The sequence below is a fragment of the Protopterus annectens genome, chromosome 8.part0, assembly GCF_019279795.1.
Source record: "Protopterus annectens isolate FY-2018-M chromosome 8.part0, PAN1.0, whole genome shotgun sequence".
NCBI classification, from domain to species: Eukaryota; Metazoa; Chordata; order Ceratodontiformes; family Protopteridae; genus Protopterus; species Protopterus annectens.
In genome coordinates, this window is record NC_056741.1 from 758770524 (window position 1) to 758797150 (window position 26627).

Sequence of the window (26627 nt, forward strand, 5' to 3'; positions counted from 1 at the left end):
TGCTTCTGCTAAACTAAGCAGGGAAGTCATCTTAGAGTTATTCTCCTCATGTTTCAAAACTTTCACTATGTTTGGATATGTATGCAGTCCCACAATTGCAGATATACATGTAATCAATGTCAAGGAGGCCCATACCTCCTTCAGAACGGGGAATATATAATTTTGGTATGCACTGATTTTTATGTCATTTGATGAGCATGAAGCATCCTTCTTGTTTTTCTGTCTAACCTATCCAACACCTTTTGGGGCAAGTCAATCACCCCAAAACTGTAAGTTAGGAGTGGGACAGGAAGAGCAAATTGATTTATAGCTTGGACTTTGTTCCTAGATGTCAATGCTGTTTTTCAGTATTAATTTTAGTCTTCTGAAATATTCCTTAGTGAGTTTTATTAGCCTTTGTTCATGTTTTGTTGTTGAGTCTTCATCAATTCCCAAATATTTATGCACTCCCTCTGCTCAAGTTCTTTTATATCACATTCCTGTCCCAAACTGATCTTTTCTTGGTGCTGCAGCTTTCCTGCTGTAAAGGTTGCTTTTGCACATTTATCAAAACCAAATGACATTCTTATATCATCTGAAAAAGTTTTGACCACTTGCAGTTGTGCTTTCAGTCATAATGATCTGATAAACTATACAGTTTTAATCATCTACAAAAAGAAGATGAGAATTCTTCCCACTTTGTTGTTTACTGGGACCAAATTGTAGCCATGATCTAATCTTACGTAGACAACTTAATGGGTTAAGGGCAAGACAAAAGAGCAGCAGTGAGAGAGAGTCACCCTGGAATATCCCCCTTTGAATTTTTATCCCTAGGATAATAATTTGTCCTTTATCATGGCTTAACTGCAAAGTGGTTTGCCACTGTTTCATGGTCGCTGTAATGTAATCGATCAGTGTAGGGTGTATTTTATACATTTTCAAGCATTCTTTTATCCATGAATGTGGACTGCTGTCAAATGCTTTTTTTGTAATTTATCCATGCCATACTTAGATTCTTCCCCTTTTTACAGTTCTCCATTATGACTTTAATGACAAATGATCCTTTGTTCTGAATTACTTTCTTTTATTACCCTTTTGTTCTAGTGCCATGATTGAGTTTTCTTCTAAATATCTGTAAGCTCTGTTGACATCACTTCCAGTGTATAGTTTATACATCATCAGAAGGCAAGTTATTGGTCTATAGTTTTTAGGATAGCTTGCAGGTTCACTCTTAAGTAGGAATATTGTTTTTCCTGTTGTAAACCTGGCTGGTGTCTGTTCAGGGTGACCATATAAATAGTTCTTATTTATGGCTAAATCTTCATGCAAAGATGTTAACACTTTTAGCCATAAGTTAGTTACTGCATCTGGGCCTGGAGTTTTCCAAATAGGCGTTTTTCTTCATTTTCTTTCCATCTCTCACGCTGTTACTTCATCCCATTTCATATCCTGTACATTTGAACTTTATTTATTTATTTATTTTATTTATGTTATTTTATTTTACATTCGTTGACCGAGTAGTGTCCAAGTGGGCCATGGAGCCCATTTTCAGCGGAGTCCCGGGGAGAAAAGCTCCACACACAATGATATTGTAAAGATAACACAAAGTCATAAAAAATCATAAAAAATAAATACAGATAATGATACACTTAATACAAAACTAATGCATGTATATTCTAGTTGTACAGAGATAAAAGATTATGAATGTAGCTAGCATTGTAGATATTGAAATATAATGATTGAATTTGATTGAGAGAAGCATCCATGGTGTCATAAGTTGTAACACATTTAAATTTAAAAAATCTAAAATGGGCTAGAGCAAGACAATAAAGTTCCTTTGAGAGAGGGTTGGAAAAAAGTAGAGTGGGAGGGGATTGATTATCCAGAACAGCTAAAGCAGAACCAGCTGGATATGAGATGTTCTCTGGTTTTAGTTTTAAAGGCAGGGTACTTGCGAGTGTTTTGAATGTGTTGGGGGAGAGCATTCCAGGCCTTAGCTATTTTATTAGAGTAGAGGCAGTTGCCATACTAGTTGTGCGACTGGGTTATTGTTAGCATCAATCTGTTGGAAGAGCTAAGGGGCCTAGTACTGAGTTGTGGTTGAACTAGGTAGGACCGTGAGGGGCATAGGTTAGGGTTGTGAATGATTTTGTGTACAAAAGTGGGATGCTTCAGTGTTAGGTTGGAAAGCTCAAGCCAGTTCAGTTGTTGGAGAGCAGAGCAGTGATGAGATTTATGGGGATGATTGCTGGCAGATTTTGCAATTTTATTATAGCAGGATGATAGGTTGTTTAGGTTGGTTTTGCGGAAGGTTGTAAATATGTGTGAGCAGTAGAGTAAGGTAGATTGAAGTTGAGATCTGGCTGTGGCTAGCCTGGCTTGATTTGTCAGGAAAGGTTTTCCTTTTACTTCTTCTATACATTTAGCACCCTTATATGTTCCATGGAATCTTCATAGATATTTCTCCAAAAAATATCTATTTCTTCTTTTTTTGGTGGTGTTTTGTGGCTTTTGCTTTGTTTCCCAATTCTATATAAGGCTTTTTTGGGTCATCAGTAAATTGTTTATTTTGTACTTTTTCTTAATATTTATCTGCATATCTTCTAAGTTTTTCTGCCTGTGCTGATATTTTTAGTTTACTATTTGCGATAGATCCTGGTCTGTTCTGATACTGTGCATTGATTTTATCATGTCTGTCTTTCTGAGTATTTTTGTTGATCTGCTCCCTCTTCTATACTCGTCTAACAGTCACACTTCTTGTCTTAATTGCTTGATAGTTTTCTCTGTTCGATACTTCCATGTGGCATTTGATTTCTCCCCTTCCTTTCCCTTACTACCCTGTGTTTTTGTGGTAAAAGTTTTATCTATTATTAATTTAGCTGCACAGTAATATAGCCTGTTTGCTTCTGTTATATCGCATGAATATCTATGGACAGTCCTAATTACTGTGTTCATTTGTTTTATCAAACTTCTAACTTTTCGGGTTTTATTGACTTTCTGTAGTCTATTTCTTTCATTTTTCTTAATATGTCTGTCCATCTCTATTAAATCAAGCAACTCTTCTCTTATATCATTTTCTTCTGGGCATTCTATAGAAAGTTCCAAAGTATATTCCTGTGCCACATTCTCTTCAGTGTCATCCTGTGTCATCCGTAGCTGTTTCATATAGGAACTCACTGGCCTGTCATTCCATAACCTTGACTGTGTCAGAGTTGCCACAGGTTCCTGTTCTCCTCCCCTTGTAGTGCTACTCCAACTGAACATTTGTACTGGTTTCCTATGGAAGACTCCAAAGTATCTTCATATGGCAAATAATGAGGTGTTTCTCACTCCACTGCTTTCTCCTTAATTTGAGGATCCATTGTTATATCCTGCTGTGGTGTTTTCTGAGTTAGATTTTCTTCACTAAATCCTTCACTTCACAGGTACTCCAGAACCTCAGTTTCTAGTTCTTTAACTTCTCCATTACTAATTTTCTACTTTTCCTCTTTTTGTTTTCTTATTTTTTGTATTGTAAAATTGTCCATGTGCAGATGCCTTTGCCAGTATTTCTCTTCAAATATGTTTGGTGCTGCTCTTTTTGTATTGATTTGTTTTTCTTTCTCCTTTGCATAACTATTATACCACATTAAATCTCTTTTTTTCTTTCCCATATCCATATTTCTTCTTCAGATGTTTTCTGATCCTCCTGTTTCTCCTTACTTTAGGGACTCATTCCATCATGCTGTGAAATAACTTGTGTTAGACTTTCTACACTAAATCCTTCACTTCGCAAGTATTCCTTAACTTCAACTTCTATGTTTTTTAACTTCTGCTTTTCTAATCTTCTGTTATACGTTCCCTCTTTGTGACCTTATTTTTTTATTGTGAAATTTTCCAAATCTGAAAACCTTTTCCTGTGTCTCTCTTTGAATATCTTTGGGGCTGCCTTTTTATTGATTAATTTGGCTTTCTCCATTGCATAAATATTGCACCATATCAGGTCTCGCTTTCTTTCTCATGTCCATATTTCTTTTTTATACCTTTCAAAAGTCTCTAGGTTTTGTTGTTTATATTTTCTTACTTCCTCAGATGCTTCTTATTCCAAACAGATCAAGGTTTCTTGGTCTATATAATGTTTTTCATAAATCTATTGTATTAATAAACACAAATTTTTATTTGACGCTTATGACAATTTTTCTTGTGGAACTATTTTTCTTTCCTGTAATTTCTCTCTTCATCTTTTTGTATATCTTCTGCTTGGAAATTCTGGGCTTCTTGCATAATAGTAACAATACAAAATGTCTTTCTTATCCTCAATAGTCCACTCTATCATCTTTATGGCTCTTTTTTGGCCTATCAGTTTTTGTGATTTTTGTGGACTGCTACTTCCTTCTACAACAGAGGAGTCATCCTCCCCCAGGCCTGGCCTAGCCCCATTGTAAGAATGTTTCCATGTCTTGGGGATTCTGCACTGCTATTTTTTCCATTCCTGGCACCAGTGCACCTACCAGAACTGGGCATTTTTTATCTTGTGTCTTGTGCACCTAGCTATCTTTTTTATTTTTTAACCTTCTCAAACAATCTGGCAATATAGAGCTGATAAGTATATTTTTTGGCACTTTTTAATGGTTCAGAGTTCTGCACTGTCTTAATTTTTGCTTGACTGAATTGTGTATATATATATATATATATATATATATATATATATATATATATATATATATATATTTGTTGCCATTGTTTTCTGATACTCTAAGTGCTTCCATTTTGATTTTTTTTCTTAATTTACTACTTTCTGCACTTGTTTTTAGTCATTTTTTTATTTAATTGCATTTATTTAAACTGTATTTGCTTTAATATTGCTACATATTCAAGTGTGCTGGTTTGCACTGAATTTGAATTGTTTTTACTGCTGTTTTAGCTGCTTTGCTGTAAAAAAAAAAAGTTCTAAGCTTGTTTCCCACCTTTTCTGTAACTAGTCTAGTCCAGACACAGATCTGATGTATCCAGGACTGTTTGTAAGCTTCTGAGCCCCCCTAGACCTTTCTGTGTTGAAGTGAAGCTTTCTAGCTTATCAGTGGGAGTGGTAAGCTCTAGGTAGTCTAACTACCGCAAGAGGAGTGGTTTCTGGCCCAGAAATTGTAGTTTATTGTCTGTTTGGGTAGTTTTTCCATCCCTTTCAACTTTCTAGTTTAAAAGCCTACATTTGCGCTTGCTTCCCACCTTTCCTGTAACTAGACTAGTCCAGATACAGATTTGCTATATCCAGGACTGTTTGTAAGCTTCTGAGCCCCCCCACCCAGACCTTTCTGTGTTGGAGGGACTCCTTCTAGCTTATCAGTGGTTGTGGTAAGCACTAGGTAGCCTATCTACCACAAGAGGAGTGGTTTCTGGCCCAGAAATTGTAGTTTATTGTACATTTGGTCAGTTTTTTCCATCTCTTTCTACTTTCTGGTTTAAAAGCCCTCATTTGAGCTTGTTTCCCACCTTTCCTGCAACTAGTCAAGTCCAGATACAGATTTGCTGTATCCAAGACTATAAGCTTCTGAGACCCCAAGCCTTTCCGTGTCAGAGGGAAGCCTTCTAGCTTATCAGTGAGAGGGGTAAGCACTAGATAGCCTATCTAGCCTACAGATATGCTGTATCCAGGACTGTTTGTAAGCTTCTGAGCTGTACCAAAAAGTCTGCTTTTCAATTTTTCCATTAGATCTGCTAGTTCTCTCCTCTCCTGCACTTTTACTAGCTTATTAGTCTAACACTTTACCAGACTTCTTATAGCAATTATTGTAGTACACAAAATTGTTACCAGCACTAAACGTTCTACAAGGAAACAGCTCCAGTACTTATTATTAATGCCCACCCCTCCAGGCATTTCTAAAGGTCAGTTCCCTGTGCTTTCCCCTATTAACCTGGTGAACGTGGGCATCCTGAGGCAATGTAGCAACTGCCTCGTGTACATTGATAACCCTCTCCTCTTACCTCCCATCACTCAGATTTGTGAGAGATGCACTTATGTATCCAAATTGGAAGCCATGCACTCGCAACCTTAACTTTGACCTACACATAAACAATAACATCATAAAAACACAGCAACAGCTCAGTTTGCTCTACAGGCACCAACACTTTCTTAGCTCTCTACTAGACAAGCTCATGCAACCATCTTTTTATTGCCCTCTCTTCTTTATGGCACCCCTCTCCCCACTAATATCCAAAATTCTGCAAAATCCAAACTTGAAATGTGTTATAACAAAATAGCCAAGTTTCCACCAAGCCCAAATCCACCATTGTAATTCATTGAAACAATTAGGCTGGCTGGAACTCCCCCACCATCTCTCATTCAGCCAACTAACTACAGTGCACAAAAATAATCTACAGACCCACAAACTGTCCTGCTCTCTTGACACTACTCACCCAATACCAACCCAGCAGGCAGCTAAGATCTGAAAATCATCTCCTTCTAAAAGTAGAAAAGCCCACCTTACCTGCTGGTCAGCTCCTCTATTCCTTCACCATCGCCAAACTATGGAACTCACTTCCACCTGCCATATGAAACAACTAATACTGAAAAATCATCAGATCTTTTCCTGGCTATGTACCTGCTCTCTCCTTCTTCTTATATGATAACTAAATGCCTATGCATTTTGCTACTGCTGACCAATGATATTTAAAGTTTAATATTTTCTGTATCTATGTTCTTGTCAAAGCTTTTCTCCCTGGGCCTCCACTGAAAATGGGCTCTTTTAGGCCCATTGGACTTCCCCGGTAAACAAATGCAATAAATAAATAAATCATGAGACATATTTTGTACTGCATACTTATTCCCCAAGCAAAGTATGGAAGCAGTTAGGGTTACACCAGGCAAAAGCATGTACCCAAGTATTAAGCTGTAACAACATAGCATAGCAAGTTTTCTCTTCTGCACAAAATAATCATATATGTGAAGCCCCTGGCTACTGTTATTTTTCTATTCTCTGACTCCTCAGCAAAACAGCACAGATGAAAAACACGTAGTAAACTATATATCCAAGAGTACAATGTTTTTTGCATAAATGACTCTTACTAGCTCTTTGAGCACCTTCTTAAGAGAGAATCTTTGCTTGCACACATCTAACTCTCATATTGATTTCATCAGGGTTCACATACAGCTTACACTGGGACAGTCTTATCACTGTGGAACTAAAACCAAGCATGAAAGTCTTCTGCCAGTTACAGGACTCAAGTCTCCTCCAAAAATTCAAAAAACACATGGACCAGTACGTCTAGCTTGTAAGTAATATAGTTTTGCTTCAATACAAATCCAAATTAGTTTATTGTTAGTCCAACAGTGAAAAGAAACAAAATAAAGTTTTGCCATTGCAATCACATTAGTAATAAAGCTCTACAGATGGAACTTCCTTTCCTTCTTCACAAAATACTCTTCAATGTCAGAAAAAAACAGTACTTGTTATTCTTAAAACTCAATGATCATTCTCAACAAATTAGATAGAGACATTCAAAGTAGTTTACATATCCTTCATCCTCTCTTAGTTTATAGAGGAATCATCTGTTTGCCACCTTGCCCTCCACAAGAAAGTTCTTTCCTTATCCATCTAGTGTTACTGCATTTTCTATTACAGTGGGTCCCTTACTCACCTCACTCCTTCAACAGGAAGTTCCATGAGGATAAACAAAACTGGAACTGACTGTTTTGTTACCAGTAATGGCTGCTAAAATGGCAACCAGTCCTAAAAGATTCCAAGTTGCAAAAAAGTAGCATTCCACCTTGCACATAGCTGCCATGCATCTGGCATATGTCACAACACTAGTCTTACTCCATTCTTTGCCCGATACTACTTGCATTTCTGCTACTCTCTTCATGCATGATCCAGGAGATAGTTATCAGTGGGGAGTCACTGTATATAAAACATCTTTCATGTACTGGGAGCAAATGACCACTACCTACACACCTGATGGAAGAGTGCTTGGGAATCAGATGTCATGCCACTTGACATCTAAGTTGTCAACCCGGCTTCATTTTATTACAAGAATTTTATGCAGTAGTGTTTTGTCTTGCTACAACTGGCATCTCGGTCTTTAGCAACTCACATAATTTTCTATTTCTGGGACTGATGTGGTTAAAAAGTAAAAAAAAAACAGCTGCCTCCTGCCCCCCTCCTTCAGGTTTGATGAACACAGGGACACTTTACTATATAATGTCTAGATTTCTTCTCATATTTTCTCAAGCAAAGACACTGGAAAGAAGGATTCTCTATTGTTTGGATTTCAAAACAAGACAGGTGATTTGCAGAGGCAATATATTTAATGAAATATCACCTTACGTGGGCCACTAAAAGAACATTTGTCCCCTATTGAATTACATGCAGAGTTACAGAAAACTGATGCTCCTAAGCAATTACACATCCTTAGTATTATTCCATCATTTTAAGATATATACAATAATTTGTCCTTAGAACCATAGTCACAGCCACATAAACCTGATCTTTGTATATATAGCAAAATCAGTTTATATTCTGCTAGAATCCACTCGCTGACCCTGGATTTACAGAGCTGTCTAATCAAAAGAAGTACAAGAAAATACACTGCCAGATCGCAGCAAAACTAGGATCACAGACACACTTGACAAGAATTGTATACTTCTGCAACTCTGAGTATTAAAGTTATTAATTAGCAGATTCTCATGTTACAGTACCAAAGACAGATTCTAAAACAAAGAGGTAACTCAGCTAAAGGCATCTCCGGTGTCTCACTCTGAAAAAATATGTAAGCTTATACGGACATCCGACAATGTAAGTAACTGCATATTAATGATGGATGTGATAATAGAGGAACTGTTGTGCTGGATAGAACCATTCAAAGGCATTCATGGCTGAGGATATAGTACTTTCCAACTGAAGTCAAAGGCAAGCAATTGAATGGCTATCTGGGTAAAGTATTCTAATCTGGTGTTGTCTCCAGAAAGCCATGAGAGAACTTGAGGTTTTAAAAGTTTGTTTTGCTTCTCAGCAATTATTTAACCATGTTATTTATTGGATTTTGTTTTTCTTATCTTTGCTTTTATTTGTGATGGGTTCAAGCACCTTAATAATGATCTTGAATTTCAGTAATCTGAGAAGAACTAGGGTGAGGTTTGACAGAGGAAGTGGGCACAGTGATCTAATTCCATATGGACAGAGTTATCAACAGACAAAGAATAGGTAAGAGTTTCAGCTGCATGTATTGTCTGGGGTAAACTGGATCTAAGCACTCAGTAGTCTGACTGAGTAGTAGCCCTACCCTAGGGTAACCAAATAAGAGAGATCTCGTTCTAGATGATATAGTGCATGTAGCTTATTTTGCTCCATGGGATGTAGTACAAACCATCAACCTTGTTCCAGAGGATGCAGTGCATACCAGTCATTCTGTTCTAGATGGTAGAGTGCATACCACTGTTCTTACTCCAGAAGATGTAGTGTACAACACTGATCTTGTTCTAGAAGATTTGGAGCACAATATTGACCTATAAATCCCAGATCCCTTAGGTCAGTTGTAAAGCCGCATGCACACTAAAGTATACCATTCGTCCCAATGGGACATATTTAAAGAAGGGTCTTACACCATGTAACTGTCCCCTCTTAAAATGACATCATTATATAAATCTGTCCACTGCAACATACTTAATAAATGATCTGGGTCATTTACATAAAAATCGCAGTGCTTTACAACATTACATGATCATTTTGGATGTGGTATCGCTTACAGTTTCAGCTACTCTTCTCAACTCCCTTAAAATCCAGTTCTCAGCCAGTAGAACTTTGAATTTAAAATAGCTACACCTTTAAACTGCACTCAGTAACTAACACCTTCTTCCATCTGCTTTTAGTTTTCCTACTGATTTTTTTTCAGCCTTGAATTTCTAGGGGTATTCATAATAAAGGTTACCTCAAAGTGTAAACTACGTGTACACTTAGTATAATCTTTCTGAGTAATTAGGAAGCACAAAAAATGTGGTAGGGGTATTCATGAATGTACCTTATGTACACTTAGTGTAGGTATTAATGAATCTGAAAACAATTACTAAAAACAATTTCCTGATTCATGAACGCAATGGACCTTTTTGTACATGTGTATGGATATGCCTAGTAAAATGCTTATTACATGCATATGTATATAATGCACACTTAGAATTAGTCCATTTTGTCACTATATTTCTTCTTACTTTATTCAAGTTATAGTTGTTAAATTTATATTTTTCTCAAACATTTTGGTTAATGATTATAGATTCATTTCCAAAAGAATATATGCACAGTATAAGACTCAGGGTCAAAAAACTCCCTATATTAAATAGTGGAGTTTTTAGTGCTTTGTCTTGCCTGGACTGTAACTTATTTTGGATTCCTGTTGTATGTTTCCAAGTGTTCAAATAAAGTAAAACAGATTCTATTTCTATCTACAATAATTAGGTTTTGGGACTTAAGAAAAGGTTTGTTAATAGAGGCAAATGTGCCAGCCAGCTTAAAGTTAATGTATTTTGATACAGATACTATATTTATTGCTGCATTTGGTGGTTGAAGTGTAGAGATGCATTTTCTAACGCATAACTCCTAGTATATTTGCGTGATTTTTAATAAAACATAAAAATAAAAAAAATTTGCAATTTTTTTACTTAAACAATGCCCCCCCCCCCCCCCCCCCCAAAAAAAAAAAAATCTATGGAACTAGCTGGTGACATCAGAGGAGGTTTAGCATTTGGTATGCTCACAGAGTTTAATTTAAGGGCCATGCATATGCAGAGATGAGTCCATCACATGTCAAAAGGGTGTTTTGGCATTAGTATAGGGAAAATGTCTCTTTATAAAGGATATATCAAATGTGGGGCATAAATATAAAGCAGGAACAGGAGAAAAATATAGCGGGGAACTATGGCTGCCATACAGAGTGCTGCTGAAAGTAAGCAACAGAACTAAAACAAAATGCTTCAATATTCTGATGCTACAAGTTACAGTTTCACTAGAAGTACTAAGTTGCTATAGAACTTGGGACACACTATTATTGTTTAAATTGCAAATGGATACTTAGCTGCTTTGATTGCTACTTTTTTATTGTTATAATGTCTTAGTTTTGTAGGGATTTTACATAACATCAGAACTAACGTCGGGCAGCACGATGCCAGGGCACTTCTATGGGCTAGGCTTGTAAAGGCTCCAGGGCCATCAGCCTAGTACACACCTATGAACCTATGAACATGAATCAGTTTGGTATTAAACGCTACTCAAATGCTGTTAATAATGACTGATTTTAAGAAGGTTTAGCTAATATTTTAGACTTTGTTTTCTGTTTGTTTGAATTCAATACTTCTTTGATTCGGTAATTACTGTAACTTACTAAAATAATTTCTTAGAGGGGAATATTAATTTACATTATGCTAAACTCTCTTCAGGGAGGCTAAGTATATATTTGTGGTTATATATTCACCCATTGGTAATATTTTATTCATTTATTTATTTTATATTTGTTGACCAGGCTAGGCACAGAGGAATAAAGGGCTCCTAAATGAAATGTCTGCACTCAAAATGCCAAGTGCCGAAAAGCTGAAGAAAAAGGACCAAAAATCTTGAGAAGAGTGAATCTTGAAAATTGCACTTTTCCTTAAAACTTCTTTTTGGAGGGAGGACACTCACCATACACCATGTGAGAAATGGCATCTCAGACTTAGAATATGTAAGTCCATTCTTTCAGCCATTCAATCTCCATATTTTGAAACTTGATCTAGTGGGTCCTGACATTTCAAATAGTTACCAGGATGACACTCTGATTGCACCCTAAATGATTCATGTTTAATTATCAGTAAGGGTGCTGAAGGGAGTGGGCAGGTAAGGATGGGAGTGACAGGTTCATGCTGGCTTGCTCATCTGAGAAGGTGGAAGGCAATCCGGCTCACTGCAATAGCAGCATGAAGAGCCTGACAAGCTCCACACTACAAGTGGTGTGCTACTTGACATGTGTAGAAGCATGCATGCACCTGCAGAAGGCATCCATAGCAGAACTTGCAAGGTTGGTAAAGGGTGATGGGTTAGGGCATGTCCATTAACAGCAGTATGATGGTGCACCACCGTCTGTGATCTTCTCACCAACCCTAGCCATGAATAGGGTAGAGGCTGTAGAAGGCTAAAGCAGGCCTAGAGACACGGTAAATAAGGAAAGGAGCTGGTAGCAGTTGTTGGTCAATGCAGGGAGCTAAAAATAGACTTAGTTTGTTCTTAGTAACTGCCACTTCTCTGTGTTAAATATATTTGTTAATGTTTTGCTGATTTACCTTGTGCTGTAATATCTAATCAGAACAAAATTATTCTTTTTAAGTGCCTGCGTTCTTACATACTAAAATGGCTTGGGTTGTTCTGTTCAAAGCAAACAGAGAGTTGTTTACAGTCATCCAAGCTCTAATATTCATTTATAAAATTGCAACAATAACTGATCAATAATAACAAGATTCAGTTGATATTTATAGCTTGAATTTTTACTGTACCTCCCCTGTGAGGGTGCTAAGAAAAACCCCTGAAGGCTTCACCCATTCTTAAAGCTATACTACAGATATAGTCCACAACTCCCTTTTTATAAGATTGAGTTGTACCACATACGCTAGTACATATGTTATGAAGTATTTACATTAAAAACATGCCGGAGTTTACTATACCATACTACTTTTTTTTCCTTAAATGAATATCAAGCGAATTCAGAAACAACATTTTAAATATTGTGCAGCTTGTAACAACATCATGTACTCTACAAATATGCTATGTGTAGTCACTATATCTTAAAGACTTCCTCAGATGTCTTTCATTTATGGACACAGGTATATGCTTATCAGTAATCTCAGTCACAAGTAATTGCTTTTATGTGTTCTGGGTCTTAACTTATAACTTTTCTCAGTCCCAACTATTTCTGTTGATCATGGGGACTAGTTTTATTGCTTTATAGAATTTTTCAAGCTTAACGTCAGTACATATTTCTTAGCTCTTCTGACTTCTATTGGTATCATTTTGAGTCCTCATTATTTGAGCAAGTTGAACTTAATGTTGGCCTTGTTAATTCCATTCTCTGTAAATACCACCTTGATTCTATTCTATGCAGATTTTTGATGTAGATTTGTAACTCTGCTGCTTGAACATAAAAGTATCTATGTTAAGGTGTAAACAGCTTCAAACTGACCCTCATGCACATTTATTGGCACTGCATGCTCACCCTGTTTCCCTTTTATAAAGCTGATACCATTTTAGTATGACTGCTACAACAATTCATAGATGACAACCTCCCATATAGGTTCATAGATTAAAACTAGGCTAACTGTCCTTGTGGGTCATTTTAAGCCTAAAAAAGTGCTCCAAGTGAGAATCAAACCCTGTACCTTGTGTCTGTAAGGTACACACCTTAACCATTATACCAACCTCCCTCTTCAGTCTGATTCTCTTTCCTTCAGTCCGATTCCCTTTTTTTCAGTCTGAATTCTTAATAGTTGAGCAACATTAACTTAATTTGTTAGTAATAACAAAGTAGCACCTACTAAAATTTACTTCTTAGCCTTGTACCTGTTAACAGTTGTGCAGGTGATAAATTTAGTTCCTTGCAAAGGTGCAGTTCTCTTTTCCATTACAGGTAAATAACAGCCTCACGTTTTAGTACTTGTATTCTTTTTCATGATGTTTTTCATTGTCTGAATTATTATTTTTACTTGGCCATTACTTTGACAGTATCTTCAGCTTGTAGTAATATAATTCAATTCCCATGAATTTATAAACATTTTAAATTCTTAATTTGGCAATTGTAGACCATTAACAAAAATTAATATGTTTTGTAATGTGTGCCTTAAAATATATATTTCGATGTATTAATAGCACTGGCATATGTTGTATCTTTCAGATTACCCATGTCAAGATTATTCAGATGTATTTTTCTTCCTTAAACAGAAGCAATAATGCTCTAGTTTTACAGTTTTGCCTGAGCAGGTGAAGTATTTAATGTATTATCTCTTCACAGTGATTCTGATTGGGATACATAGTATGTGTCACAGTTGTGCCCTACCATCTCAATTTGTCCTGATGTTCCTGGCCATTTCATACTTCACATGCTCTTCTGTACATTTTATAACTTCTAAAAGGGTGGGAGGTTGGCATAATGGTTAAAGTGTCTACCTTGCAAACACAAGGTGCATGGTTTGATCCTCACATGGAGTAATTGGCTAGGCTTAAAATGGCCCAAAAGGGCACTTAGCCTAGTACTATTCTATGAAAAGAGTCCTCTGTATTTTCTCCATCTCAGAGCTGATTCAGTATTATGATATTAATTGGCTTAAATATGCATTCTTGTATACAGCTGATTTCATCTCTGTAAGTGCAGTACACCTATATTTCTATATACAACGTTGTTAATTGCTCCCTAATAGTAACTGCATTTCTTCGTCTTCCTGTAGGTATTTCTTAAATTGTGTGATTCTGTCCTCTGACATGGGTATGTTTGGTAGGACCCATATTATATCTAAGGCTTTACTCAGTAAATCCTCAGCTTACTCCTTCATAATGGTTTTTCCTCCATATATCTGAAATGTAATCCATTTCTGGGTTTATATCATTCTCTTAAATCATATTTCTGCAGTGTAAATATCATGCTTTATAACCTTACAAGTGTCGTGTATAAGAACATTATGAAGATGCTTTGCAGTGACTTATGGTATGTGTAAATCAGCACTTGTCTTCCATATATGTACTTTGAAATTTCTCATATCTATACACAATGGCTACCAATCTTTTGTCAGTCTGAGCATGTCTGGTGTATGCATCAGTAAATGCTTTACGGTTTATTCATTTGCATATATATGGCTTCACTTCCAAATTGACTGGAATCTACTTGCAAACCACATGACTTAAACTAACCATTTCTCCAACTCCCCAAACCCATTCAGCAAAAAGCCTTCTTCCTGTAGCTACTGTAATACTTGCTGACACACCCCTTGCACCTACATCCTACTAATGACAGATTAACTGTTCTAATTACTATTTCTTTCATTTTCTTTTGTGTTCCTTTTTTGTTTATATTTCTCAACATGAGCACCCTGTATTAAATGTGTACCTTTTTAACACACTATTCTTTGTATTATGCAAATGTTGTTCATTTGATTTTATGAACTGTCTAATTATCTATGTTGGTTTATGTACATCTAACAAATAATGTACCTGAAGCGTTTTATCCCTTCAGCTCCTCTGAAGAAGAGATATTAAATCTCAGCAGGAGTGTTGTGGTTAATCATTTGTAATAAATGAATAAATAAGCATAATAAGCAGGTACCCCAAACAAACGATTATCTTGTTTTTGGTGAACTTTCCCATTCAATGTCATGCAATAAGAACATTCTCAGAAGCATTATAATGTCTGTTTAGATGGTGTAAATGTTGTAAAGTATAGCACCATGTCCAACAATCTCATAACAACTTGCTTATCCTCTGACTTAGGCAAGTGCATTTCTCAGTCTCTGGCTTTAGTCCTTCTGAAGCTAATATGTCACCTACATACTTCAGGCTGATAACAAAAATCTACATTTGTTTCTGTCTTACTTTAAGTTATAGCGCCTTATTCTGACTAGCAGTTTGATACTTAATGCGTCATGTTTTTGCTAGGTTTCATAAATAATATTCACCACATTGTCCTGACCTTCCACAGCCTGTGCACTGACAAATTATCAAAGTATCAAATGTCTGAAAATTCGAAATCATATTTTATTTTATCTATTTATATTTGTTTACCAGAGTAGTGCACTCATCTCAGTGGACCATTTGCAGTCACAGCGAGGTGAAATAAATCTTTGAAGTGGTGCATTAAAAATACAAAGATGTGGGCTTTTCCTTCTAACTTAGCCCCCAAGAAACCATGGTTAGCATCTATCATTCACTTTAATGTATTTTGCATTATGTGTAGTGTACACAACTTCTCCAACTATTAGCAGTGGCTAATGTTTTTTTATTACCTTAATCAAGTCTTGTATGTCTGTAAATATTCTGCTTTGTCCTATTTTATTACAGCGATTAAACTGTTAACCCATTTGGCACATTTTGATTACTATACAATCACACCCATGTTGTGAGTTATTTTCATCTGTTATATTACTTCTCTTAGAGCCATTGATACTCTTCTGGTCACACGGACTACAGATGCTGTACTTGGAGATGTTTTCATACTGTACTCGCCTGGCAAACAACCTAGCTTAGTGAACAGGGCTGCGTAGTTCTGCAAAATTCAATTTCTTGAGTCTGCTGCTGTATTTTCTGATCAACTGCTACAGTTTTCTGCAGTCGATTTTTAGTGGTACTTTTTGGATCATTTTGTATCCTGCAAGACTCATTGTTTATTATTTACTACATGTTTCAGCAATATTCATGCTCTCTGCATGCATAACATTCTACTTATTATTTTATGACTCACCAATGTTAACTGAAACATTCAGTTCACCCTCCTGAATGTGTGAATGACTCTCTGCTGGTGGCTGCAATTGATTGTTTATTCACATGAACTAACAGTGTAGTAATTTAAAGAGAGCAAAAAGTGACAATGAGACATATGAGAAGACAAAAAGAAGACTTGCACCTTGATATTTTTCATAACTGCACACTAGTGATCTCCTTATGGTGGAAGCTATCTTCTTCTTTAAAGGTAAACCCTACGCTATTGAACTGCAGACTAATACAAGCCAAGCCAGTAACCAGAGGTCAGAATCAAAGGCTGTACCTTGTATCTGTTGTGCTGAAGCCCTTAACCATTATGCCAACCTGTTACTTGTATAATCAGTACCTCCATGTAGCATTCGAAGACCACCTAATACTTATTTTAAAAAATTATAGTTTATGGCTGAGTAATGTGAGAGAGACTTTGTTGGTATTTACAGTCAACTCCACTTAAATGCATAGCCTCAGGCAGAGGTTAGTTAATGCAGTTAGGTGGAGTATGTTCATAAGTGAAGTTGATATGAGAAATAGTTACATTATTGCTGGATAAACAGTAATCACAAAAAACACAAGTACAGTGATACATTTCAGAAACTTTATAGAAAAGTTACAGTTTACAGCTGTTTACTGTTTCAGATGATATACAAATACATGAGCAGGAAGTCTATCAATAACAGGATTATTTACATCTAGTTGCAGAAGAAAAGCCTATTTGCAAAATTGTACTACTGTATCATTACTATCATTACTACAGTATCATTACTCTACAGTATCATTATTCTGCTTGCCACAGGCTTCATTACCACTTATTCACTTTATTCTAGCTTTATTCTACTTAACATTCAGTCTGTGTACTTTCTGATGTCTCTAGCATAGAAAATCAGTATGGTTTGACTTCCATCTAAAATAGATTTTATTCCCTATAGTCACAATGTATGTGCCTTTTCTTTCTTCTTATGCTAGGTAAGGCAATGTGCACAGTGATACATTTCAGAAACTTTATAGAAAAATGTACTGCATAAAACATTTACAGTAGTCAATACAGTTCCATGTGATTTAGAAAAAAAATTTTTACTGTTTGAAAAGCTATTTCAGATGAAATACAATGTCCTTCAGTTCGCAGAAAGTGGAAAACGATTCATATCCCTTTTGTTTCATGAATCTGCGCAATATATCCAGAGATTGAATAATGTCATGGAAGTGTACTGCAGAAGTAGAGACATCAACCTCATCATCACTCTCATCTCGATTATCAAGTCTTTTAATAACGTCAACCTGCTCAGCTAAAGTAATAGTTTCTTTGACATTCTTGTAATATCCCGTAGATAACTGATAGACTTCCTGTTCACATAATGACTCCAGGACATACATGTATGTACACCCCACCATTACAGCATGCAGCCATACTGGCTATGCAGTTATGCGAAGTAAAATAACATATCAATGATCTACACTGGATATGAGACAGCTATGTATTTAAACAAAATATGCAATTAACCAATATGGGATAATGCGGAATACACTCCAAACATTTCCATTAACTAAAAATGCGACTGAATGGACTCTATGCATTCAAGCAAAATATGCTTTTATCCGATATGTATTTAAGTGGAGCTGACTGTATAGCTTAAATTCTTTACTGCAAATGGCCCGAGACTGAGGCAATACCATGTGACATGAAGTCTATTTATGGCTTTATCCATTCTTGAAGTTATACTACAAAGATATGTGGCAGAGACTGCATAAGCAGGATGTACTGCTCATCTGATCTTACAAAGAGTTAAAAACTGGCTTATGCTTCACGATCATAAGTAAAGACATGAGAATATGATAAATATGAATGCTCGAGAGACCAGGGTTGACTGTGCACTTAGCTGCATAAATAACTTATCACAGGTAGTTCTGAGGGACAGCACATGGTTAATTAACATATTCTTCTACCTAGGACTGCCTCTTTAGTGACTAACACGACCAAAGAAACAGCCCACCATGGTACTGATAGGGTTGTCACTGAATGTGGAAAGGATAAAGTGCCGTACACATCATGTACACTTCATGGTAACCTTTCTGAATTCAGGCCCATGTTTCTTTCTCTCTCGTATGACACATGGATTTTCCATTTTTCTGTGGAAAATGCAGGTAAATCTCAAATTTGGATTGTGTACTAGAAAAAAATCTGGGATTTTCATTGAATTTGGCATTTAAGAAAAGAGCATTAATTCACAATGGCCTGTAATTATTTTCTCATATTTACTACATAGAACATCATGAGTGTACTTTATTAACTGTTTTAATTTTGCATATATATATATATATATATATATATATATATATATATATATATATGTGGATTACCTTCAATTGCTCAAATTATTAGAATGTCGACAGTCATATTATTGAGATGAAAACATTGCAATGCTACATAAATGAAATTTTGTAGCACCGAAACTTGTAATGAACTATCTATTGCGCATGTTATAAAGTACTCTTATGACTGCAGATCGTGTTGCAGTCATAAGAAGAGATTCTACATTTAAAATGAGCAATAAAAACAGCCCCTGCAAACTAAATAATACCAACTTCAAGATCACACTACAGTGGGGAAAGGGGTAAATTTCTCAATCCTCACTGCACTGCAAACTCCATTCCATTTGTTTTCTGTGCTCGGTTTAATGTGTGTTAAAAAAGGTATTTTGTAAAGTACTGAGTTTAAAGATGTATTCTTAGTGTGCCCTGCTGGAAGAGAACAGAATGCACATACACTATTATAACTGTTTAAATGTATATATTTCAACAGTGGAAACTGGAATACAGGAGGTTAACTTCAGAAAAATAGCTGCAATTAAATTACTTTATGGCAGCTAAAGACAGAATGCCTATACTTGTCTTTAAGGGGAAATAATTACTAGTTTTGAATGTGAAGAAATGTAACTGTTTTATGACTTCCAGCATCTGCCAAAGATCTGAGGTCTATGTATTTTCACAGGTAGATGCTAAATACTGCTAGCTTCCAGCAATGGGAATTTCACCTGGGATAGAGTTAGATGACAAGAAATTATGTAATTCTGCAAGCTATCCCAGAAGTAATATTTGAGATATTAATCTGAGAAACCTCTGAGAAAGACAGAGCATTCTCTATTCCGACTTGGACCTGACAGCAACAGGAATCATTTGCCAGACATCTGCCTTGCTCTAAAGTAAGTTAACTAGGGTATAGTAATTCTCTTAGATTCGGTCAGGAATACAATGAAGTATAGTTTAGATGTTTTCTTTATTTATCTGAGACAGTCTTGCAAGGTTGTTTTAAATATTTCCTGTGGTTTTGAACTCTGATATCACTGTGAATATATATACTGAGTATTTTCTTGTTTTTTTTATTATTTATTATTAAATAAATTTAAACTTTTCATTGCGGTTGATCTTTGTGAGACATATTTAAGTTCTGAGAGTACTTGCATGTTTATTTGGTAACACTGTAGGCCACTCTTAATAGCCTTGCTCTTGGTCAAACTACCATTTGTATTAATATTAATATTTATATTAATATTACACAATAAGATTGGACACCCTTTGTTAAGGGTCTTAAAGTAGCTGGTCCTCCACAGGTGCCAGTGTTTAAGACTGAGGCTCCTTGATTACTGATCCAGTGGTGAGTCATCACAATCCCCAAAATAACAAATCAAATACAGTTTGAATTCATCAACAGGTTAGATCAATTAATAAGCCCTTCTTAATAATGCAGTACAAAGTCCAGAAAATAAACAGCACATCAATAGTCAAATTAACAATCAATAAAAACTATTGATAAAAAGTAGAAGCATTTGATACATATCAATCTGCACTTGATGATAGTACAGATGAATAAGGAGTGGACTACAAGTTCAAAATAACTGCAGAGTTGCTAAATTTCATACCGATGAGAGGCACCACAACTTAGGCACTGAAGAGACAGACAAGGTGTAGGAAGAAGAGGGAATTATCAGTCCAGACATTCCAGGGGGGAAAGAGGGTGGGGTTATTGTTTGTGGACACTTAGCAGATTGCCATAGAATTTGACATGTGAGGGTGGACTAACTGATATTGCATTTAGTGATGTATGCAATGTTAGCAACATCATCCAGATAGGGTTGATATAAAATTCTGTGTACAAATGTGCGGATGACGCTACACTAGGTTGTCCTTAACAACCCCCCAACAGTGCTTACACTCAGATTGTCTTCTGTGTCCCTTTGTCTTTGGGGAGGTTCCCATCTGAAGGAACATGTTTGACAGATGTCAGGGTGGCATCACAGAATGAGATTGTTTAGGGACCTCAGGACACTGGTGATGGCTTTTTCAATGATATGTTAACTGGGTAAACACACTAGACATAATTGTCCCATTTCAGGGGTAGCCTGGTAGCACTGTCTGGTTAAATGACTGTTCTGAGTCACATAGCAGGCAAATGATAGTAGAAGAAATTGAACACTGTACCCTGGGCAAAACAAGCAGGTCATTAACAGCTCAGAGCTTTAGCCCTCTGCACTAACTGCCAGAGATCTTACACTGCAAAAAGAAAGACACCAGTACAGGATAAGATAAGTTTTAAGAACTGAATAATAGCCTAAAAAAAGTGATTCGGCATGGAACAAACATATTACTGGTTACAAGCAGTGCTTAATCAGTATGTTCTGAAAATGCCAATATGATTACAGTATTGATAAGCAAAACTGAAGTGTTTCAATGTGAAAAAAAAAATAAAACATGTAATAAAGAGGAACCATGCTTGAGGTTCTGCACTTTTTCCAGAATTGTCTCATTTTACCTTTGTACCTCTGTATCTTGCATTTGCTGCGTCCTGTATTTCACAAAACACATTTAGGTTATTGTTTTCTAATAGCAGGTACAGTGATATCCATCATTTACAGTAGCTCTAGAGACTTCATTAGTTTTAGAGTCATTCATATCGGCAAACTGATGCAGGCAGTATTAGTGCCAAGTGTGTCACTCACTTTAATCTGCATATTAGAAAACTGCATTTATCTGTATGGCATATTAAAGCAGCGGACTGGAAGGGACATTGAAAATTATGCAGAATTAAAATGCTGTGTCTTGAGTTTAAAGCTTTGACAAAACCTAGTAAATTCTATCTCGGTTAAGGGTAAATGGTAGCAAAAACTGTGGCAGAGCAAAGTATTGAACAGCTTTTAAAGCTGTTTTATCTTCTGATACTGTTCTTTTCCAGCAGGCATTGTCAGCTGTTAATCACAAGTACAAGATTAAACTTAATAGTGCATATGATGTCAGAAAGATGCTTAAGAAGTTTTTTTTTCTTCTTCTTGTACCAGGGTATAATCACAAGCACTCCATGCACAACAAAATGATTCGATTGTTTCAAGGTAGTGAATGGTAGTTATGTGTGATAGTTAAGTATTTATATCTCTTTTTCTAACAACAAACTAGGTAGACAGAGATCCACATTTAAAGCAGATCTAACATATCTACAGCTTGTAACAATACAAAATGTATGTATTAGGTTAACACATTTGAATTTGGTGGCAAGGCTTGGCAGAAAACAATATGTTACAAAACAGGAAAGGGATATTGGGAGGGTCAACATGGTACTTCTTAAGGCTCCATGGGATAATGTATTCCTACAAGATAAGGTACAGTACCACTGAAGGCATAAATGAGGCACATCACTCAAGGCAGAATAAGCCACATATTATGATAAAGTGGTTAATGACTAGCACACACATTGGGGCTGGGCTGCAACCGCATCCACACGTGCATTTACACACATTACTTGTTATATACTCTACTACAGCCACATACCCACATGCATGCATGCACATTACTTGTTATATACTCTGCTACACCTGCATACTCACATGCATGTACACACATTACTTGTTATATACTCTACCACAGCTGCATACCCATGTGCATGCATACACATTACTTGCTATATACTCTACCACAGCCACACAACCACATCTATGCACACACATTACTTGTTATATACTCTACCACAGCCGCACACCCACGTGTATGCACACACATTGCTTGTTATATGCTCTACTATAGGCACATGCACACGCATTACTTGTTATATACTCTACCACCACCACATACCCATGTACATGCACACACATTACTTGTTATATACTCTACCACAGCCATACACCCACGTGCATGCACACACATTACTTGTTATATACTCTACCACAGCCACATACCTACGTGCATGCACGCACATTACTTGTTATATACTCTACCACAGCCACATACCCACGTGCATGCACATACATTACTTGTTATATAGTCTAGCACAGCCACACACCCACATGCATGCATGCACATTACTTGTTATATACTCTACCACAGCCACATACCTACGTGCATGCACGCACATTACTTGTTATATACTCTACCACAGCCACATACCCACGTGCATGCACATACATTACTTGTTATATATTCTAGCACAGCCGCACACCCACATGCATGCATGCACATTACTTGTTATATACTCTACCACAGCCACATACCTACGTGCATGCACGCACATTACTTGTTATATACTCTACCACAGCCACATACCCACGTGCATGCACATACATTACTTGTTATATATTCTAGCACAGCCGCACACCCACATGCATGCATGCACATTACTTGTTATATACTCTACCACAGCCACATACCAACATGCATGCACATTACTTGTTATATACTCTACCACAGCCACATACCCACGTGCATGCACATACATTACTTGTTATATATTCTAGCACAGCCGCACACCCACATGCATGCATGCACATTACTTGTTATATACTCTACCACAGCCACATACCAACATGCATGCACATTACTTGTTATATACTCTACCACAGCCACATACCAACATGCATGCACATTACTTGTTATATACTCTACCACAGCCACATACCAACATGCATGCACATTACTTGTTATATACTCTACCACAGCCACATACCAACATGCATGCACATTACTTGTTATATACTCTACCACAGCCACATACCAACATGCATGCACATTACTTGTTATATACTCTACCACAGCCACATACCAACATGCATGCACATTACTTGTTATATACTCTACCACAGCCACATACCAACATGCATGCACATTACTTGTTATATACTCTACCACAGCCACATACCAACATGCATGCACATTACTTGTTATATACTCTACCACAGCCACATACCAACATGCATGCACATTACTTGTTATATACTCTACCACAGCCACATACCAACATGCATGCACATTACTTGTTATATACTCTACCACAGCCACATACCAACATGCATGCACATTACTTGTTATATACTCTACCACAGCCACATACCAACATGCATGCACATTACTTGTTATATACTCTACCACAGCCACATACCAACATGCATGCACATTACTTGTTATATACTCTACCACAGCCACATACCAACATGCATGCACATTACTTGTTATATACTCTACCACAGCCACATACCAACATGCATGCACATTACTTGTTATATACTCTACCACAGCCACATACCAACATGCATGCACATTACTTGTTATATACTCTACCACAGCCACATACCAACATGCATGCACATTACTTGTTATATACTCTACCACAGCCACATACCAACATGCATGCACATTACTTGTTATATACTCTACTATCCAATCAAGTACAAAAGGTACCAATTAAAAACTTTTATCCGGATATCAATATCGCTCCAACCAATGTTTAAAGGCTCTGAAAAAAGCAGCAAAAAGAGGGAAAATTCCACCAATTCCACTTTATTCACCAGTAACAAATGGGTTGAGTGCTTTCATAAGCTTTGGATTGAGGGCTTTCATAAGCTTGAAAGCTTATGAAAGCACTCAATCAATTTATTACTGGTGAATAAAGTGGAATTCGTGGAATTTTCCCTCTTTTTGCTGCTTTTTTCAGAGGGTTTGTTTTATTTGTTGGTTTCTGGCTGGTGTCTACAATGTTTAAAGACACAGAAATTGAAAGAGAATAAAATCTTAAGAACAGTGGCAAATCAGCTCATTGATCTCTGTTGTTTGCAGTGAAATAAATTTCATTCTTCTGTAGTAGTTCTTCAATTTATCAGTAAAGCTATTACCATGAGTCTCAAACAATACACAAAACTGTAAAGCCTTTTCATTGCTAGAATTAAATTATCAAACATTCTGAGCTACAAGGCTAGTTTTAAGAGTCATCTCTCTCTTTATGCTCCTTATCTCCTCTATGGCATGCAGATGTATTTTCTTCATTATTTCATCTATCAAGGACTCACTGAAGATAATGAGTGTTATGTTAGTTTTAAGTGGAATTAATACCAATTATTTATCATTCATGTAACCTGAAGATACCTTAATTTCTAAATAGTTCTTTCTCAAGGAAAAAAAGTTGAACATCCTGCACATATTTCAGTGATGCCTGCCCCCATTGTTTTACCTTTATTGAATAAACCAGGTCTCAGGTGTCCTGGCCTCCCCTACTGCTTTTGGTAACTGATTACACAGGAAATATTAAAAGTGTCCATTTTCTAGGCTTTAGGCTATTCAAGCCCATGTCCTTCACACAAACATTCCTGAAGATGTTTTACCTTCTGCCATGTATTTCATTTGCCACTTAATCTTCTGTTATATCCTCTTTCATTTATATTCTTTGTTATCTCATTTGCACTCTTTTAATTTCTTTATGTGCTTCAAGGTGGCATTTCTGATGCTTTTATGGTAGTCAAAATGTGCCTTTTAAAAATAAATATGTGCACTATGGTTCATGGTTTATCCCATCCTACAGTCACATGGTTCCTGAGGAATATTAACTGGCCTTGTTGATATAGAAAGCTGCTTATCAGTTTGGATTACAACTAAGGAAATAAAGGATAAAGTAACAGCTGATTCTGTAAGAAGCTACATTTTATATGTCACTTAACAATAGCTTTTTAAATATAAAACAGCATAATGTAACATTAACACTGTACTAGTAGTGTGCTATGACCATATATGAAAATGGACTTGGGTCTCCTGGATCCTGTGAAAATGGCAATCTACTTAACAGGGAAGCATTGCATTTCCTTTACCAAATCCCACTTTCTGAGGGTTAATAAAAGCACAGTAAAGACCTATGGCAGATGTCCATTTCCGCTACATATTCATATACTTTACATATACACATATATTTCATTGCTGTCTTTATTGCCCATTCAGTTCAGTTTAGTAAAATCACTCAGCACTATTAATGTCGGAAAAGTAGAGAAAAACATAGGGACACAGAATAGGGTTATTTTTAAGGTTATTACCAATAAAAATCTGTCTAAACATAGTTTTATTTATTTTCTGAACTAAATTTATAATAATTGGTTGAAATGCAAACAGTGACACAATTGTGCAATCATAAAGAAAAACACTGTATTGTGTTTGTAATAATGTTTGTTCCCATAAAGTTTATAACCAGAATATTGTAGGAGCTATGCAGAAAAATATCAAAATATGTATCTGACAAAAAAAAAAAAAATAAGAGGTGATTTAAACTAATTCACTATAAAAAACGTTATAATTTCTTGTCGCAGTGTGGCTCTTGCAAATCCATTCTTACAAGAATCAAATTACAAGTAACTAACTGTTCCACTAAAACAACATTTTTGAGAACACATAAAGACTTGTCATATGTGATTAGGTATATACCTTAAATGCAGCCATGTAAAGCAACACATTGCTCTTTTATGTAGCATAAGATACTTTTAAGTTTATTCTTACCTTGTTCGAAGAAAAATAGTGAGACATTTTACTTGTACTTGACTGACCACACGGATCTAAATTTATTCCCAGATAATTCTTAACCGTTTACAGATTTATTAGAGGGATCTTTATTTATACTGAGTTAGCAGGCCAACAAATGCAATCTTTGTTTGCCTTCCTAAGGTGACTAAACCAGTAGCACATAGCTAATGTTTACCAGAAATGTCTATAATGACTCTAGGTCATGTACTACACAGTGTCTGCTATATCTGTGTTACCAAACAAAAAGCATAAAAGTGCAAGAACATCTTTTAGTTACAATATTTGGTTCATTGATCGTCTATTGCCATCCACGTTTTTGTCCAAGTTGTATGCTTAAATCCAACAAACTGAACAATGCTACAAACACATACTGATGTAAAAGAAAGAACA

At 36.2% G+C, this 26627-nt stretch overlaps 1 protein-coding gene across 1 annotated transcript in view; it reads right to left on the minus strand.

Moving 5' to 3' along the window:
• The window catches only part of LOC122809027 (uricase-like), a 285205-nt gene extending 258891 nt beyond the window's left edge, over nt 1-26314 (minus strand). The window contains exon 1 of the mRNA XM_044080229.1: nt 26214-26314. Coding sequence (XP_043936164.1) covers nt 26214-26240 — 27 coding nt within the window. The 5' untranslated portion in view covers nt 26241-26314. The remainder of the gene's footprint in view (nt 1-26213) is intronic.
• Nucleotides 26315-26627: the final 313 nt, after the last annotated feature.